This window comes from Erpetoichthys calabaricus, chromosome 17 (genome assembly GCF_900747795.2).
Source record: "Erpetoichthys calabaricus chromosome 17, fErpCal1.3, whole genome shotgun sequence".
Taxonomy (NCBI): Eukaryota; Metazoa; Chordata; class Cladistia; order Polypteriformes; family Polypteridae; genus Erpetoichthys; species Erpetoichthys calabaricus.
Window position 1 is genome coordinate 86,615,207 of NC_041410.2, and position 20,547 is coordinate 86,635,753.

At 37.8% G+C, this 20,547-nt stretch overlaps 1 protein-coding gene across 3 annotated transcripts in view; it reads left to right on the forward strand.

Annotated features, from left to right (window-relative positions):
- zgc:123258 (uncharacterized protein LOC641502 homolog) overlaps nt 1-20,547 on the forward strand; it is a 50,353-nt gene that overhangs the window by 22,569 nt on the left and 7,237 nt on the right. The window contains exons 9-16 of one of the 3 annotated variants that reach the window (XM_028823651.2): nt 77-158; nt 2,097-2,171; nt 5,055-5,111; nt 5,269-5,322; nt 5,799-5,898; nt 6,585-6,665; nt 13,489-13,649; nt 19,782-19,815. In XM_028823651.2, coding sequence (XP_028679484.1) covers nt 77-158; nt 2,097-2,171; nt 5,055-5,111; nt 5,269-5,322; nt 5,799-5,898; nt 6,585-6,665; nt 13,489-13,649; nt 19,782-19,815 — 644 coding nt within the window. The remainder of the gene's footprint in view (nt 1-76; nt 159-2,096; nt 2,172-5,054; nt 5,112-5,268; nt 5,323-5,798; nt 5,899-6,584; nt 6,666-13,488; nt 13,650-19,781; nt 19,816-20,547) is intronic. The other 2 variants (XM_028823653.2, XM_028823654.2) reach the window with 2 other exon arrangements.

A 20,547-nucleotide genomic window follows, 5' to 3' on the forward strand; every position in this document is an offset into this window, starting at 1 on the left:
TTGATTCACTTTTTTGCACATATTTAGCTGCTTGAGTGATTCTGTTGCTTACATGTAATGTATTTCTTTCTTTTAGCTGGGTTTGGATTTTGCAGGATTTTTTGGGAGTTGCCTTTTGCCTTAATTTTCTAAGAGTCATAAAAATCTCAAGTTTCAAGGTATGTGTATTTCATCTGGCTGCAATATTGTGAAATAAATATAATGTTCTGTTAATAAATCTGTCTTTGTGCTGGCCTATTCTCAGTTTGAGAACAATATGAATGATGTTCTCCAGGGGAAAAAAATGCAGAAATGTCTATAAAGTATTGCACAGCAAGAATTGGATTCTGATTATAAAATTTGTAGCAGTGAAAACCTGAAACCTTTTTTCGCCCTCCAGGAATTAAATTTGAAACCCCTAATTTAAATGTTTTTGACCTGGAGACACACAGTACTTATTTTCTTAATCAGCTACCAATTATCAATATGAGCCATTTAGGTTGTAAAATCAAGGCAACAAAGTGTGTTCCATTAATAATAGTAATTGGTGACTAAATAAAGAAGTGGCTGGATTAAAAATCTGCAGCACTGCATCACGTCAAGAAGTGAGGTTCCTTATCTAGAGCTATTTTAGTGCTAACACATTATTTTCATTCATAACAGACTACATCATCAAGCTGTGGAGAATGGCAACATTTTTTTTTAATTTCCTTTTCTTTTCATTAAATTGAACTAGCAACTAAATATATGCATAAAGGATATTCGTAGTTATCGATTCACTTTTGCTAATTGTACTGTGATCTAGACAGTGTTTCAGGTCTGTATTCTAAAAAACAGTCTTGAGTTATTTAGCCCGCAGTGTCAAAATGTTTTGGTGAGCCCTTTGTTTTGTTTTATTCAGTTATTTCTAGAAGTTGTTAGATTTTACAGTGTCTTGTCCTTTCAAAGTTTTAGTTGTTATACAGTCCTTTAGACCCTTAGCTGTTATAAGAACCAATGCCGAAAATACAATAAAGACCTACATTATCAATATTTCTAGCACTGCCTGACTAGTCACAGTCTAAATATAGAATTATAGTTCAAGGTTTGTTATTTAAAATTGCCAGTAACATTCATAATTTGGCAAGGGGTGACTTGTTCCTTTTATATGTCATTTTATACTGTATGTTTATCTTTACAGTTGTAACTGGTTTAGCAGCCTCTCAGCAACGATAATCTAAAATTGGGTATTATTGAAGAGACAGTATGTTAAATATTTAATAGGGGGTTAAATGACTCTTTGGTTTATTAATTATTCGTGAGCATCCTTATTCTGTAAATTTTCATAATGTAGTTTTTTTTTTTTTCCCCCCCCATAGTATTTTTTGAGGTATGGTGGAAGGGGAGACCACATACAGTATAATAAATGTATATAATGACTTTGATCAAGCTGAGCTTCTGAGGTGCAAGACAAAGTGTGGCTGTGTCATTTATAATTTAAATTTTCTTATGTGCATTTTGCTTGTTTCATTCATGAATGGCACAAATACTACTTGGACTGCCTCGGACAGTAAGCAGAAAAATGAAAGCAAGAACAACTTATGGAAATATTTTATACATCAGATCAGCAAACATGTTTCAACATGTATACGTACTTTCCTTTTAATGTATCTTTAATTTATTCACAAAAACAGTACAAAGCAAAGTAAAGTTTAAATTTCTCATAGTTATTCCATTGTTTAAACTAAAAATTTAAATTTTACTTTGCTTTGTACTGTATATGGTATTGTTTGCCTTAATTTTGCATTGACTATTCCTTTTGCAGCAGAACTTTCTTGATTGTTAAAAATGTAATGGGGGAGGAGAACTACCAGAAATTGCCTGGTTAGCGTCTGTTACTTGTTGTGAACACAATATGAAAGAGGAAAGGCTGTTTTAGTTAATTTTTAAAAAAAGTTGAAGTCAAAAATAATTCAGTGTTTTTTCTGGTAATGCATTTTTGTTTTTTACACAGTTGTAAATAAAAACAAACTGTTGAGTGCGATATGTGTGTGTGTGTGTGTATGTATGTATATGTGTGTATATATACTGTATAATATATATAATATCCTGATACCTTTTTTTAATTCTTCTTTCAGCTGCATGTTATATTACTCAGCCTCCTGCTTGTTTATGATGTATTCTTTGTTTTCATTACTCCATTTCTAACGAAAGTAAGTATGAATATTATTCTCTAATAAATATGCACCTCTAATGCTGAAAATAATTTTCACTTTTCATTATTTACTGTGCCAATCCAGCAGTCCTATGGGTAAAGTGGGATTGAGGCCTTGCACGATGTCCTGCTCCTGTATGCATTATGGTTGTCATATTTAAGCAAACCTTCACAGTACATTTTATTTAGAACCTTTTATACACCACACTGCTTTCACACCATTAATTGCTGTGCACAGGTTAGAAAAACAAAAATTTCCTCCTGCCTGGATTTTGGAAAGTGACACGCTGTACATTTATAGCCTTTAAAGTGATGTTGAATCTTTGAGGAGCAATCGTGCTAGCTTCTCTGAGTCGAGTACCTGGCTAAGCTCAGGACTATATACAGTTAGGTCCATAAATATTTGGACAGAGACAACTTTTTTCTAATTTTGGTTCTTTACCACAATGAATTTTAAATGAAACAACTCAGATGCAGTTGAAGTGCAGACTTTCAGCTTTAATTCAGTGGGGTGAACAAAACGATTGCATAAAAATGTGAGGCAACTAAAGCATTTTTTAACACAATCCCTTCATTTCAGGGGCTCAAAAGTAATTGGACACTTGACTCAAAGGCTATTTCATGGGCAGGTGTGGTCAAGTCCGTCGTTATGTCATTATCAATTAAGCAGATAAAAGGCCTGGAGTTGATTTGAGGTGTGGTGCTTGCATGTGGAAGATTTTGCTGTGAACAGACAACATGCGGTCAAAGGAGCTCTCCATGCAGGTGAAAGAAACCATCCTTAAGCTGCGAAAACAGAAAAAAACCATCCGAGAAATTGCTACAATATTACGAGTGGCAAAATCTACAGTTTGGTACATCCTGAGAAAGAAAGAAAGCACTGATGAACTCAGCAACGCAAAAAGACCTGGACATCCACGGAAGACAACAGTGGTGGATGATCGCAGAATCATTTCCATGGTGAAGAGAAACCCCTTCACAACAGCCAACCAAGTGAACAACACTCTGCAGGGGGTAGGCGGGCGTATCGATATCCAAATCTACCATAAAGAGAAGACTGCATGAAAGTAAATACAGAGGGTGCACTACAAGGTGCAAGCCACTCATAAGCCTCAAGACCAGAAAGGCTAGATTGGACTTTGCTAAAGAACATCTAAAAAAGCCAGCACAGTTCTGGAAAAACATTCTTTGGACAGATGAAACCAAGATGAACCTCTACCAGAATGATGGCAAGAAAAAAGTATGGAGAAGGCGTGGAACAGCTCATTATCCAAAGCATAGCACATCATCTGTAAAACACGGTGGAGGGAGGCAGTGTGATGGCTTGGGCGTGCATGGCTGCCAGTGGCACTGGGACACTAGTGTTTATTGATGATGTGACGCAGGACAGAAGCAGCCGAATGAATTCTGAGGTGTTCAGAGACATACTGTCTGCTCAAATCCAGCTAAATGCAGTCAAACTGATTGGGCGGCGTTTCATGATACAGATGGACAATGACCCAAAACATACAGCCAAAGCAACCCAGAAGTTTATTAAAGCAAAGAAGTGGAAAATTGTTGAATGGCCAAGTCAGTCACCTGATCTTAACCCAATTGAGCAGGCATTTCACTTGTTGAAGACTAAACTTCACACAGAAAGGCCCACAAACAAACAGCAACTGAAAGCCGCTGCAGTAAAAGCCTGGCAGAGCATTAAAAAGGAGGAAACCCAACATCTGGTGATGTCCATGAGTTCAAGACTTCAGGCTGTCATTGCCAGCAAAGGGTTTTCAACCAAGTATTAGAAATGAACATTTTATTTCCAGTTATTTAATTTGTCCAATTACTTTTGAGCCCCAGAAGTGAAGGGATTGTGTTCAAAAAATGCTTTAGTTGCCTCACATTTTTATGCAATCGTTTTGTTCACCCCACTGAATTAAAGCAGAATGTCTACACTTCAACTACATCGGAGTTGTTTCATTTAAAATTCATTGTGGTAATGTACAGAACCAAAATTAGAAAAAAAGTTCTCTGTCCAAATATTTATGGACCTAACTGTATACTTATTTATGTTAATCCCTTTTTGGGAAACATATGACAAATGTTTTCTGGAATATACTTTTAAATTTCCATTTGTATGCATGTATTTTTTGCCTACCAAAGATCACAGGATCGAATTCATAGTCAAACTGCAGAGCAGTAAATGTGTTTGTTAGTGAGAGGTTTTTTTAGTCAAGCACTACTACACTACAACTATTGATTTTGCTCTAGTTTTGCTTTTTTTTAAACATCTTGGGTGTGTGCATTTTTTTTTTTTATTTAAATTGTTACACAGGCACACTTTTGGTCTAAATAATGGAGTGCATCTACAGATGTATTTTTGTTTTCAAGAAAGCACCACCCATCTATTGTACTAGGACTCTTATGGTAAAACTTTTATTTTGTTCCAATTTCTTTTAGTTGTCGTAAGCATCACTCTGAGATGTTGAAAACATACTTTGTGAAACGTAAGCTAGGCTGCTTCAAAGTGGACATAATCAGTACATTTTAAAGCCTTTTCATCTAGTTTCAGCCTGCTGTTATAAGCTGCTCTTGGAGACACAGTGCCCCCTGAATGTAAAAAAGTGAAGAAATACTGAACTTAACTAGTATGAATCTAGTGTACTGTATATGTGTCTACTGAATATGTAACGGTCAATTTAGAGGAGTGTTTACACTGAGATAGATACATTCGACTGTTTAATTCCTGAACTTTGTAAAGTGGTCTTGAAAGATAAAGTAGCTAATTTTGTCTAACTAGCTTAGCTGATCAGATCGTAAATTAATCATTTTAATCGTAAAATGTGTGCGTTGTTTTTTGTGCATATACTGATTGTTTCATATTCTTTCGGATTTTTCTCAGAGTGGAGAGAGCATTATGATAGACGTTGCTTCAGGCGGAGGATCCAGTGACGAAAAGGTACCCACCCGTGTGCGATCGACCTTCAACACTTGTCTTTACATGGGATAATGACTTTGATTTTTGTCTGAACTAACTAGGCTGACCAGTATGATGAGCTTTTGCTAAGCCAGTTAGGAAATTATGTAGACATATTTTGTTTTGGGTTTAATTCTAGAATGGTGGAAGTGTTCTTCAAGGCCTCCCAGACTCAACATCTCGGAGAGAGAAAGTAAGATCTAAATTTTAGATTATTTCACATTTGTACACACTATAAGTAGTTCTTTGATTTCTTCTGCAATGTTTTTTTAGTAATTATTAATGGCCATATTTATAAATTATTTTGTTACTTATTAGGATTAGTAGAACCTCATCTGGTCAACCTCAAACATAATTTTGTCTGTCTACATCTGATTTCGTTGTCAAATTGTATCTAACTGATGCTGATTATTGGCATTAATTCTATTTAACTTTAACCCATTTTTGCTTAATGCTCAATTGTGCAATGTTGAAAGTATACAAATTAAGTATACCTTTTTATTAATTTGCTTACAATTAAACCAAGTTGCCATTTGCTACCTACATGCACCAATCTTTTTACAGCTTTGTTAATATTCAGAGTATGTAGTACAGCTGTATTTATTGTTATTGTAGATCTGCCTAAAAATATCCTAAACTATAAATTCACTGTGGTGGTTTATTTTATAGCTGCCAGTTTTAATGAGGGTCCCTCGGCTCAATGATCCTGCTCCGAATGTTTGTGGGATTCAGTTTTCTATTCTTGGATATGGAGACATCATTGTACCAGGTGCCTAATTATTAAAACTGTGACATTACTTTTGAAAAGACACAAGAGAAAGCATCATGTATTAATATTGGAAATTTGAAGTATTGCTTTCATTTTTATATAATATATATACATTTTTTAAAGTTAGTCCAAACATACAGTTTGTATAGGTAATATTTTTCTTGTACACAGTTTAATTGTGCAATGTTAGGAGTGGGACCAAAGCCAAAAATGAAGGTAGGTTGATTATTTATTAATGGTATATATAATAGAGATAGGTGAAATGCATTAAAACATTAAATGCAGCGGTTTGTAATTTTTAGTATAGACATAGAGCTTTTAAGGCAGATAACACATTGGCATTGTACTTCTGCCACACTTCTCCGTAAACTGCTGCATTTTATTTTTCTTTTTGAGATGTAGCTAAGTATCTGCTTAGAAACTATAACCACTTTCTTTTTTGACTGAGAGCTTAGGAATGCAAGTCAGTGAAGTGTTTAATACTGCAGAATACAGAATAAGGTACTGAATATGCACAGGATGATGGTGGGGGCCAGAATGAGGCTTCTAGTTGATCTTCAGTTAAATAATATCTAGCAAGAGAAACCCTGCTAGTACGATTTCTAAAAAGTATAAATGTTAATGTTATAAATGAGTTTTAAGTAAGTAAATTAAATTAATTTATATTCAATTTGTCATCTAAACAGGCCTTCTGGTGGCATATTGTCACCGGTTTGATATATGGGTCAACAACTCTTCTAGAATCTACTTTATATCCTGCACAATAGGTATGTGCCTTCAGAAATAGATTGATATTTTGGGAAATGATGATGCAGGTGGTATAATGTTTGAATTTATCAGAGGAATTATTTGAATATATGTGCATGTTTTATCTTAGAACTAACTTTCAAAATGCATTTTATTCCTGTGGTATAGACGACCAACTTCACACTTAGTAAAGTTTGAGTGGAATGAATAAAATCAATAACAAAATAAGTGCAGAAATCATGATTGATTAGTATCCATCCATTTTGCTATGACATATAGTAATTGGCTCCATCAGTGATGTTTCATTTGTGTTCAGTAAGTGTTTTCCTTATTTAAATTTTAAAGTCCCAATAGTTTGATTCTACAATTGGGAAGTATTTTTATCTGAAAATACAGACTTTTAGAGCACACAACTTGAACGATTTTCTATTTATTGCCATTTAATTTGTCTGCCGCACTGTCATTTTGTATTGTGTACTGTATTGTCACTGCATTTTTGATGTTCTGTGTCAGTGGGGCAAGCAACAAATTCTTTTCATGGTACCCTAAGGTTTAATGATAAAGAATCAAATTGAAAAACTTGGTATATTTGTGTAAAGTGACAAATCATAATAAAATGTTAAAAACAAAAAAAGGTTACCCTTAACGCATAGTCAGGTCAGTTATGAAGGGCTTCAAGGGATATTAACACTGTTTAGAATCTGTTTTGAGTGGTCTGTCCTCCAAAATAACCTCCTGGGAAAGAAACTAAATTGGTCAGATAAACCACTGACAATACTTGATGACCTATAGAGTTGGGAATGCGTTTCATTAGTGAGGGTCAGGAGGGAGGACAAAATGGATGAAGCTAAATAAAGGTCAGCTTTCTACAGATGGTCATGTTGAAGAATTAATTATTGGTAGGACAATGACTCAAGGAACACTACCGTCACATTAATAGTGTGGCCTAGTCATAAAGCCTGTACTTGAATCAGACAGCAGATTTGTAACTAGCCCCTTGTGGAATGGTTTTGGAAAAGCCTTCATAAAATAAATGTAGCAGCCATAAAGGAAATGTTTAAGTCACTTATGATGAAAGAGATGATAATCATTTATTCTTGCTTTGAGACTTGAATGTTATTTAAGGAGCTTCTAAATGGTGGTTATCAGTTTGGTTTGGAAAATGTGCTAGTATTTCAAAATGCTGAATTAGATAAGCAATATTAAAGAATCAGAAGCAGAGCCATCTCCCTGTAGGACATTGCCATTCAGTTTGCATCTCTTTTGACCTGTGGCTTTTAAGTCCTCAATACAAGTCTCCTTTATGTGAAAGTGGCCTTTTAGTAGGTTTAATTCCCACAGTAACTGCACATTTGAACTGTATTTTGAAAGGCACTGAAGTCTTATAAAAACAAAATGCAGCACCCCGAGGCACTTGTGCTAATCGCTGGAGACTTTAACCATGTGACGCTGGACAAAACATTACCTGCATTCTCCCAGTATGTGGACTGTAACACCCGGGGAAATAAGACTATTGATTTACTGTATGCAAACGTTAAAGACGCATACAGTGCCACCCCGCTGCCTGCGCTTGGGAAAGGAAATCATAACCTGGTTCTGCTTCAGCCTCACTACAAACCAAAAGTGAGAGTCCTACCTGTAACCAAACCATCATTCAGGAAGTGGACCCCGGAGGCTGAGAATACTCTGAGACAATGTTTTGGAACTACAGACTGGGATATCCTGCAGGGATCACATAGTGAGAGCATTGAGGAGGTTGTTGACTGCACTACTGACTACATCAACTTCTGTATGGACATTTTAGTTCCAGTAAGAACATTACGCTGCAATGCTAACAACAAGCCATGGATTACAAGTGACATCAAGGGCCTTTTGAACCAGAAGAAAAAGGCCTTTAAAGACGGTGATCAGCATGAGCTCAAGCGCGTGCAGAAGGAACTCCGAGTCCAGCTCAGGGCGGCGAAGGAGCAGTACAGGAGAAAGCTGGAGCAGAAGTTGCAGAACAACAGCATGAAGGAAGTGTGGGATGGGATGAAGATCATCACTGGCTGCAGCTCGAAGCAGGGTGCCACCATCGAGAGAGACGTGAAGAGAGCAAACCAAATGAACATCTTCTTTAACAGGTTTGACCACCCTAACCCACTCTCACCTCGGATTACTGCACTCTCTACACATCCTTCTGCTGATACCAACATAGGAGAGACATCCCCACCCACAATTACAGCAGCGCAAGTGAGCAGAGAGCTGAGGAAACTTCGTGCCAGCAAAGCAGCAGGTCCAGATGGAGTATCGCCATGACTGCTGAAGGTCTGTGCATCAGAGCTGGGGGGTCCTCTACAGCGCATCTTCAACCTGAGCCTGGAACAGGGGAAAGTCCCGAGGCTTTGGAAAACATCTTGCATCACCCCAGTCCCAAAGGTATCACATCCTGGTGAGCTGAATGACTTCCGGCCTGTCACTCTAACATCACATGTGATGAAGACCATGGAGCGGCTGCTGCTTCACCACCTGAGGCCACAGGTCCAACACGCCCTCGACCCTCTGCAGTTCGCATACCAGGAGAAGGTGGGAGCGGAAGATGCCATCATCTATATGCTACATCAATCCCTCTCCCACTTGGACAGAGGCAGTGGTGCTGTAAGAATTATGTTTCTAGACTTCTCTAGCGCCTTCAACACCATCCAACCTCTGCTCCTTAGGGACAAGCTGACAGAGATGGGAGTAGATTCATACCTAGTGGCATGGATCGTGGACTATCTTAAAGACAGACCTCAGTATGTGCGTCTCGGGAACTGCAGGTCTGACATTGTGGTCAGCAACACAGGAGCGCCACAGGGGACTGTACTTTCTCCTGTCCTGTTCAGCCAACATACGTCGGACTTCCAATATAACTCGGAGTCCTGCCACGTGTAAAAGTTTGCTGACGACACTGCTATCGTAGGCTGCATCAGGAGTGGGCAGGAGGAGGAGTATAGGGACCTAATCAAGGACTTTGTTAAATGGTGCGACTTAAACCACCTACAACTGAACACCAGCAAAACCAAGGAACTGGTGGTGGATTTTAGGAGACCCAGGCCCCTCATGGACCCCGTGATCATCAGAGGTGACTGTGTGCAGAGGGTGCAGACCTACAAATACCTGGGAGTGCAGCTGGATGATAAATTAGACTGGACTGCCAATACTGATTCTCTGTGCAAGAAAGGACAGAGCCGACTATACTTCCTTAGAAGGCTGGCGTCCTTCAACATCTGCAATAAGATGCTGCAGATGTTCTATCAGATGGTTGTGGCGAGTGCCCTCTTCTACGCAGTGGTGTACTGGGGAGGCAGCATTAAGAAGAAAGACGCCTCACGCCTGGACAAACTGGTGAGGAAGGCAGGCTCTATTGTTGGCATAGAGCTGGACGGTCTGACATCCGTAGCAGAGCAACGGGCGCTCAGCAGGCTCCTATCAATTATGGAGAATCCACTACATCCATTAAACAGTGTCATCTCCAGACAGAGGAGCAGTTTCAGTGACAGACTGCTGTCACTGTCCTGCTCCACTGACAGACTGAGAAGATCATTCCTCCCCCAAACTATGCGACTCTTCAATTCCACAAGAGGGGGTAAACGTTGAACATTATTCAAGTTATTGTCTGTTTTTTTTATCTGCATTTTTTATTACTCTTTAATATTTTTGCTGCTGGAATATGTGAATTTCCCCCTGGGATTAATAATGTCTGTCTGTCTGTCTGTCTGTCTGTCTGTCTGTCTGTCTGTCTGTCTGTCTGTCTGTCTGTCTGTCTGTCTGTCTGTCTGTCTGTCTGTCTGTCTGTCTGTCTGTCTGTCTGTCTGTCTGTCTATCTATCTATCTATCTATCTATCTATCTATCTATCTATCTATCTATCTATCTATCTATCTATCTATCTATCTATCTATCTATCTATCTATCTATCTATCTATCTATCTATCTATCTATCTATCTATCTATCTATCTATCTATCTATCTATCTATCTATCTATCTATCTATCTATCTGGTTTGGATGAGAGTGCCTTAAAATCTATATGGATGCATGAATTGCAACTAGAAAAATTATATCAAATTTGTGAACCTAAATCAACAATACAATTTTGAATCAGAGTTGAAAAATAATTATCCAGTTTAAAACATGTTGCTATGAATAATACAATGCAATGCAGATGTGAAAAAAAAAAAACCTTTCATGTATCCTTTAGAACATAAAGCATTAAATGAATACAGCTTGGAGGATTTTTTTGTCATTTTAATAGTTCTTGTATAACAAATGAGTAACTGAATATGTGTTGGAGGATGCTATGCAACAAATTATACAATTTGATTTAATTTTCTTCATGAGCACATAACAAAATACTTATTGTAGCATTCATTGTGGCAGCACCAAATTCTCTTTTTCACTTATGGGTTTTTAGTCTTAACTCTTATTCAAGTTCACTTGACCTGTTGCCAATATTGTATTATACTTGCACCTGCATATTTATATCTAATTTATTTACAGTACACCCCCAAAATTCACATGGGTTACATTCTTAAAGCAGCCGCAAATTGTGAAAAACCGCGAATTTTGGATGTGGTTATAAAAAATTTTATAGTTTAAACCCTACATATGCCCCCTAAACACTTTAATTTAATTTCAGACTCGGCTTAATACATTACCTTAAAAAAAGAAGGTAAAGGTAAACCTGTATACTGTACTGCTATGTCTCCCGCAGTGCTGGAATGTAAAATACAGATGTTACCGCTATATGTACTGTAATTCATGCAAGCACGTTTTCATTGCCAGAAGCATTAGAAGGTGCAGGGCGTTTCGGCGGCATCTTGGGGCTTCAACCCTTAAACTGCCACATACTTGGGGGTTAATGCATCTGTGGACGCCACCCTGGATGATTTTTTTTCATGCAAAGAGCATTACAATTACTGCAACACTGATCATTTTACACACTGCTAATGAACTGTAAAAACTATTAAAAAAAACTACTGGAACAATATGTACAAGGTGCAACTGACGCCATGGATGAAATTCAGTAAATCACCAAGCCAACTGCGCTTGAACTGGATGCATGCAAGCACACAGATGTAAGCGCTGAAGCTGGCAGGCTAGACTAGTGCAGCGGCTCAATCCCAGGGACAGTGAGGCTGCAGTGCTGCAGGATGTCACACTTGTGTCACAGAATTGCACAGAAACACAGGAGATTGTAGAGACAGGAACTTTATTTAAACACTTCAAACAAACATGTCTTTTTCAGAAGTAAAATGAGCTCAGTATGCAGTTAGTTCTCGATTAAAGAATAGACAAACATCATAGGGGAGCACAATGGGAGCGGAACCCCCAACAGGAGAAGAGGATGTCTGGGGGAGGAGAGAGAAACAAAGCAATTGGCCAAACAGAACAGGTGCTGTTCAGGCTTTTAAGTATGCGTAGCATCACGTGAGAAGCATATCCCGTGACAGAGCAGGCCACAAGTAAGCCCAGCAGGTAAGGGAGCAATGTGAAAGTAGTCTATCAGCGTTTTTTAAGGGGTTTTTTGAGGAGCGTCCGTGTCTTTTAGGGGTGCGTTCAGCCCCCCTGCTGACAAGGGGCTGGCAGTGGTCATGAGCTGGCTGCTCAACAAATGTACGGCACTGACTGATCAGCTCCTGTGTGCTGGCAGATGGCACAGGGAAACGGTTATAGCTGCATGTGGCGGTTTAAGGGTTAAGAGGAACAAAACGGAAAACACAAGAACACTCAGCTGGAGAGGCATCATAGTCAATCGGCAGCAAGGAAAAATGAATAACGCTGTAGCGGTCCGGGGGTGCTAAGATTCACACCATCGAGGACGGTGATTTATTTATTTTTATGGTGGAGATTCCAGGGATGTACCCAGCCTTGGCCCGACCCGCACACACTGACAGAGACAAAAACAAAGCAAACCAGTAATCAAACGGCAAATAAAGAATGTAATGAAAACAAATTAAATAAATGAGAACAGCAATACCACCCCTGTTCCCTTTACGGCAATTACACATTAAATACAACAAAGCACCAACAAAACCCACACAGTAAATCATGAAAAACGGCAACAGATTAAATGTAATGATGAAAATAGATAGTCCAGAGATCAGCACATTGAATGAGAATGTAAAGATAGTCCTACCACTAGTTCCTGAAATGATGAATATGGGTGGACGGGTTCAGGAGCGCTCCTTTCTTTGCAGGATGGCCATGAATCCACTTACAGTCCTCATGTACACAGGCAGACAATCCAGACGCCAACCACGAAACGATCCAGGACAAAACAAATAAGTACAGGTAACCCAACAGAAGGCAGACAGACAGGAACTTGAAACACAAATTACTAAAACTTTTTTTTTGCTTTTGGTCACCGGCCCCCTTTTTAAAAGCCACGCTGACATTCTTTGACCCTAACAGCCCCAGCACCCTCAGCAAAAACCAATCAGAGCCACTGCAAGGACTGCTGGGAGTTGCAGTTTCAAATTCTATTGGCTACTTTCACCATCCCAAGCCGCGTTTTCCTCTACAGTTGCTTCCTGTTCTCTCTATAGTACAGTATTGCCATGAAAAAAGCAATAATTGCGGAGGATATTTGCGGTTTCCGCTAATAATTATTAGATTGGTTCTAAGGAAAAATCCGTGAATGACTGTGGCCGCGAACTCTGAACTGTGACTTTGCAGGGGTTCACTGTTTATCATTGTTCTTTTAAGATATTTGTGTCACTCTACTGTGTTGCTGTATTATTGCTGCATATTTCTACAATAGTGACATGCATATCATGTACTGTAAAGTGTACTGACAATGAATTGAATTTATTTATTTCATAGCCTATGCCTTTGGAATGGGGCTGACACTGCTGGTTCTACTCCTGACAAAGATGGGACAGCCAGCACTTCTGTATCTGGTGCCATGTACTCTGATCACCAGTTCTATTGTTGCCTGGAGATGTAAGCAAATGAGGCAGTTTTGGGTAGGAAGCAATTATGAGGTAAGATAAAATATTATGCATATGAATATTTTAATTATACTAGTAGAATATTCTAGTGAGAGTACATTCTCCCACTTTCCATATTGTGAGTAAATTTAGGCAAATACTGTAATAGATGACATGGTTTATGGTGACTTTTTAAGCCTCTGTCTTACTAAAAGTGTTTTAGCTTTCTATGATAAATCACACTGTTGTGCAGCAAAAAAAAATCATTTTATATAGGTGTTGTACAAGTTTTTACTTTCTAGTTTGTTTAAAACCATGCTTACAGTTATGTTTAAAAATGTGATTCAAAGCTGTCATGTCTGTTATTTTTCACTTCTCCTGAAAATTTAAATGATGATACTTTTTTTTGTTTTTAGATATGTACTTTAGGTACCCATGACTCAGTTAATATTTGAGATCAGTATAAGCAACTGGTAAAAACACATTTAAACTGCTGAACATACATATTTAGATGGGTAGCAGAATTCTATTGAGGCAAATTCTGTAGAATTGGTGTAGCTTTACCGTGAACCACAGAAGTTCTCCACATGCAATTTGATTGAATAAGCGTTTAGTTTAATCTGACAAATGGCTTTTTTTTAATGGATATTTTTAATCAATCCTGTTTGTATGTTCTCCAGTGTTAAAAAGATTTTTTGCTTCTTAACAGCTACACCCCCTTTATTATTTGAGGTTGAGTATCCCTAATCCAAAATTCCAGAATCTGAAACGTTTGGGGCACCGACATGATACCACAAGTAGAACATTCCACATCTGGAATCTCTTTTATGAAACTGTGGTTAGATTTGAGGGTGAAAATATGTGTATGCCAACAAGTGGATATGAGTAACATATATGAAGATTCAAATGTATTCTTTCAGAGAAGGATGGCGGTGCAGGGTCCTCTGTGAAGCTTACAGTGCCACAAAATCGATAATCTGGGGGTGTGTAGGAGTGTCTCCTTCAAAACATCAAGTACTGCAAGGAAACGATGAGCAATCAGCAGTTGAGTTGACAATGTGAAGCATTGAGTACCACTAATAAAACTCGGTTTACAAGCTCTGTCCCATGTAGAGGAGACACTATAACACCTTTTTGGCAGTTCAAAAGTGCTGTGTACCACAGTTAAAATTACAGATTACCAGTCTGTTAAAGGAAAAAAAATAAAAACTTCTTCATTCTCATTAGGTGCCCTTTTTGCAGTATGAGCTCAGTATATTTCTACGATAACGTTAGGAAAACCATGTTACGTTTTATGTATTTACGCACACATCATATTAAAACTGAATGTAACAGCTTGTCTGCTGGTCAATGATTTCCAGCACAGTGGGAATGATGGAGTGAAGGTTGGCTGAGATGTCCCTGCCCTGTCAGCCTGTTTGTTCCCTGCAAAGTTACAACAGGTGGCCAATATAATATATAAGTTTAAGAGTTTGCATGTTCTCCCCGTGTCTGCGTGGGTTTCTTCCAGGTGCTCCGGTATCCTCCCACAGTCCAAAGACATGCAAGTTAGGTGCATTGGCGATCCTAAATTGTCCCTAGTTTGTGCTTGGTGTGTGTGTCTGACGCCCTGCTCGGTATCTGTTCCTGCCTTGCGCCCTGTGTTGGCTGGGATTGGCTCCAGCAGACCCCCATGACCCTGTGTTAGGATATAGCGGGTTGGATAATGGATGGATGGATGTTTGTCACATCAGTGCACATTATAATAACGACTTGGTTATATGAATTATACACTTGAGTCGTCATTTTTTCTGGTTTGGGTACATTTTACCTTTTTGATCGAGGGTGTCCCCGAGATATCTCAATATATATATTCAAATATTCCAGAATATGAAAATATCCAACGTACTTCTAGTCCCAGGCAGTTTGGATTAGGAAGATACTCAGCCTGAATATAATAAACTGCAGATAACATCATCATCCCCATTTTTTGTCTCTTCAAATGACATAATTAGCCATTTATTATTTTAATTATGCATAGTGGCACTCTAAGGTTGGATGCTACCTTACATCTGGTTCTGCTCTTGTGCCCCTATCTAATTGAAAAGGCTGAGTAGGATAAGAAGATGGATGGATACCAAATAATATAATAATAATTAACAGCAGCACTGGAGTTAACATTATTAGGTAACTGCAGTTTTTGCAGTTTGTTTTCTCTCATCTGGTATCCACTAAAACTGACAATAATATTGAATTAATACACAGCTTAAAGCACAAAGCTGCATGCTGGCTGTTTGGCTGAAGATTGTGTCTTCTGTTGATAAGATAACATTCGGCTTTACTAATAATCTAACTTGCAACATAACTTTAAGGCATTTTTAACACTCCTTTTGGCATATTTATGCACTTTTATTATTTAAAATATTTAAGGAAATGAGAAAGGAACTGAATTTTATGTTTATAAGGTTATAAAACAGAATAAAAATGTTCAGAAGTCCAGCTATTTATTTTTTTATTTTTTTAAACATTTCCTAATTGGTAAGGAAGAAGTGACCAGTATTACTTCAGTATCATATTCACAAGTGAGGAGGATATGATGGTGAAGTTGACCAATATATCATTGTAGCAGCTTTGTAGTGTGGTTCTGGACTGTGTTGTTTTAATGGCTGTCAGCTCCGCAGGCAAAGCATTCAAGGTCTGCCTGCATCTCCATTCTTTCCTATGGTCATACTTGTGTAGTAGTATCTAAAAAATGACATTAGGAGTCATCAGAATAAAATTCTTGCATGTAGTTGTTGCCTTACTCTTTATATAGCGTGAGGAGCTTGGCAATATCTGTATGATAGAGAGAGCTAGTTAAGGTAGTTGGGGCATGTATTTGGAATGCCACTGTGGCATACCAGGCAAACACCCAGGGATAAACTTAGGACATGCTGAATGGAGCAGACCTTTATGCTGGCCTGTAACATTTGGGAATTCCTAGGGAGGATCTGGAGAATTTTGTTAAGGATAGGGTGGCCTGTTCTAATCAGCTTGGTTTATTGCGTTGATGAGACTCGAGAAGTGAAGTGAATGGAAATTGAAGTAAAGTGAGCTTAAATGATGCTGCTTTCAAAGTTAAATTCAGATTCTGACAAGGTTACTGCATTTGTGGCAATTGCTTATTATTTTAGAGTCTGTAGTTGAGCAATCAAACGACTGATTATTTGTGTATTTAGCATGTTTTTGTATTTTGATTCTCTGCAGCAAGAAATGTTGACCTTGAGAGAGTTAACCTTTCTTCCTCTGCCCGTAACCGCCCTCAATAAATAGAGGCACACTTCTTTCTTTTTGCACATGGACTTGCTTTTTACTTGTCACCATGTCAACACATGAACATGTTGTGTTGAAGTCTTTTGTCTTATCACAAAACTTAAAAAGACTAATTTTACTTGACGTGAAAAACTGCAAATACCTACTTTCACTTCCATTTTGATGGACCTTAATGATAATCGAAGAAATAATATCTGGTAATAATTTCATAGGTATAACTAACAGCATAGTTCTGAAGTGACACTTTGACAGCCTTATTTCACCAGTTGATAAGGATTATTACAGTTTCCCACCTTTGCAGACTGACTATTTAAATGCTGTTATTTGTAAGATGGACTGCTTTGTTGTATGACTGGGTGCTATCAAACCTGTGTAGACATGAAGAACAATAATACAAGTACCAGAGCAACACCCATAGCTAATCTACCAGCAATTGGTAAATGTAACATGGATTGGCTCAAAATAGAAATGTGTTTGGATAAAATACCTCAAGTATGCTGAAAATCCTCCCAAGCTTTCCCTCACAGTAGTGCTAGTGCTGCTGGTAATTTTGTGAAGGTCAGTGAAAAGAAAACCTAAATAACATGTGGCTCCTACTAATCATCCACACATCTTGTCTGCATATGGTGAGTGATAGTTATTCTTTCTGATGATATCGTATAAATGAGTTAATATAGGTAGCTAACATGCTAGCTGATGTTAGGTAAAACCTCATACTTGTATTGGCAAACCAGGATAGAAATTCCTATCAATTGTTCTAGAAGTGTGTTCCACATTTTTTAGTTAAGTTGACTGCACAAGGGGCGGCACGGTGGCGCAGTGGGTAGCGCTGCTGCCTCGCAGTTGGGAGACCTGGGTTCTCTTCCCAGGTCCTCCCTGCGTGGAGTTTGCATGTTCTCCCCGTGTCTGTGTGGGTTTCCTCCGGGCGCTCCTGTTTCCTCCCACAGTCCAAAGACATGCAGGTTAGGTGGATTGGCGATTCTCAATTGGCCCTAGTGTGTGCTTGGTATGTGGGTGTGTTTGTGTGTGTCCTGCGGTGGGTTGGCACCCTGCCCGGGATCGGTTCCTGCCTTGTGCCCTGTGTTGGCTGGGATTGGCTCCAGCAGACCCCCGTGACCCTGTGTTCGGATTCAGCGGGTTGGAAAATGGATGGATGGATGACTGCACAAGGATAGACATTTTATCAGCAAAATGATTTTTAAATCTCTGATACATCAGGCTGTGTTATACTGCCTACTGCCTGACATCTGCATTAGAACTAGTACCATGAAGCATACGATTCAAATTTATTGCAGTGAGTAACTTTACTGCACGAGTATGTGGAGAAGATGTATAGTAAGCCAACAAGAGTACTGAACAAGTGAGAATGGCATTGGTCAACAACGAGAAACAATAAAATTGCCCACTTAAATTATTTTTCTACCCTGTGGTATGAAGGATGTTTTGAAACTGTATATAGTATGCAGTTTAATTATGGGAAAGTGCTGCTGAGTGTGACCATACAGATTAAAGCCTAAATAAAAAGAAAAATATCTTCTCTTTACATAAAACCATTTTAATTTATTACAAGAAAGATTTACTAACATAGAGTAAACAGACTATTATCCACCTTAATAAAAAGATCAGTGTCAGTTTGTCTGTCCAGTTGCTATATCTCTTATTATTCTAACAGATTACACAACACATGTTTTTAGTTTATATATTTAAAAAAAAAAAAAAAAGGATTAGTCATTCCAAAAGATGGCACATCACATTCACACTGCTTTTGCGAAACCTATGCCAAATGGCACATAACAGATCAATGTGTTGCTTAGCACACTGCAAATTTTAACACTGAGGTCTGTGTTGGTTACTTAGATTTCAACTCGTCTGAGACGAGTGCGTTAGTCTGGGATTTATGATTTATTAGTGCATTTGTGTGTACATCTGTTAAATTTCTGTCGGATGATTTCTACTGTATATTATATTTATATTGTGATTGTATGTAAAGCTTGCAACTGAAATTAAACTGACAGAGGTGAAAATCATTGTATCCTCCAGAGAGACAAAATTGTTAGTTGCGTCTCCTCGCTCATCCCTGGTTTGCCTCTTGCATTTCTGTTTGAAATCTATCAGATATTCATTATGTGAAAACTGTTACACTTGAGTACAAAATTTAAAACCGTTCATTCTCAGAAAAGTACATCATTCTCTTACGATGCATTTCTGAGTTGGAACATGATCGAGACAACAATTGGAAAATATAAATAAAGAGTTTAAAGGTAAAAGGAAATAATTGGGCCTCCAATTAAAACGGTCACCACCTACCCAGCAAATCCAGAGTTAGAGATGCTGTCTCCAGGATAAATGTTTGAGAACCATAGATATAATAAACATGGTCAAACTTTGATGATCTTAGATACAAGTAATGTACTATATAATATATATATCTAAATAAAATAAATCCTACTATTCTAGACTGTAGGCTCTCACTCACATGTTTGGCTTTTGTAATAGTTTGTATAGAGAGCCGGAACTGTTTTGCTTAGTCAGTGTAGAGACAAATAGTATCTGTTTATTTCTTTCTGTTGTTATTTCTTTGTAAATAATGTTAAAATTAGAGAATTATAGTTAAATAAAAACTATCGGTTTAGCCTCAAGAAAGCAAATGGTTGATATACCTTAAGAGTTTTTCCTTTTCTTTTTTTAAAATAATCTTATCTAATGAATAATGCTTACAATAAGTGTTTCTGATTTTATCAAGAACATTTTGTTTACTTTAGTTTAGCTTTAGATTGTAATTTCCTGATAGACCTGTTTGTTATAAGAACTTACCAGAAATGACTCTTCAATATACAAGTTATTTTTTCCAAAGTAACTAATTTCTCTTAATTTACTAAAATTTATTTTACTCAGGTTTTGGACTCCACAAGGGAACCTTTATTACAAGGTTTGATTTAATTTTATGTTTCTAAGTTTTAAAATCAAACCATACATTTGTAGGTATTTTTGATGAAGGCTTTGCATTTGGGGTTTGCTGTTTATCACTGTTTCCAGTTCACTGTTTTATTTTTTTTTTAGCATTGTGTGGTGGTGTGTCTGCTATCCGCTCCACTTTAACAGGTGCTATCATGAGGCATTTCACAGTCAGTAATCAAAACATTGATTAGATGGTGTTTGTCATACTAACAGTTTTACAAAGCATCTCACGATGTGTACACATTTTAAAACTTTTAAAAGTTTGCTGTAGCGCTAGTAGTGTCCCTTGTCTGTAGAGTAATGAATTGAAACTTTGGCCCTAATAAAATTAATCATTTGTGCATGGTACACCATTTGCAGACAAGGTAAATGTTCCTTGATCTGTGAAAAATGTGAAGATTTATTAAAATGTGTGTACATCTTCGAGATATTTGACCATAGATGGCTACTTACCTTGTCCTTCTCAACATATATCACTGCATAATGGGGAATATACGAACCTTCTACTACCTAAAATTTCCAGCATAAAACTTTAGTGCGGCTCTATAAAAGTAATGTTACAGATTAAATGATGTTCATGATGATTTGTCTGTTCAGGGTTGGTGAAGGATAAATTTGCATGGCAGTATTTTTCACAAGAGTAGAAAATCATATTGAAGTATTTTACAAAAGATTATAACATATATTTAGAGAAGGATTCTGG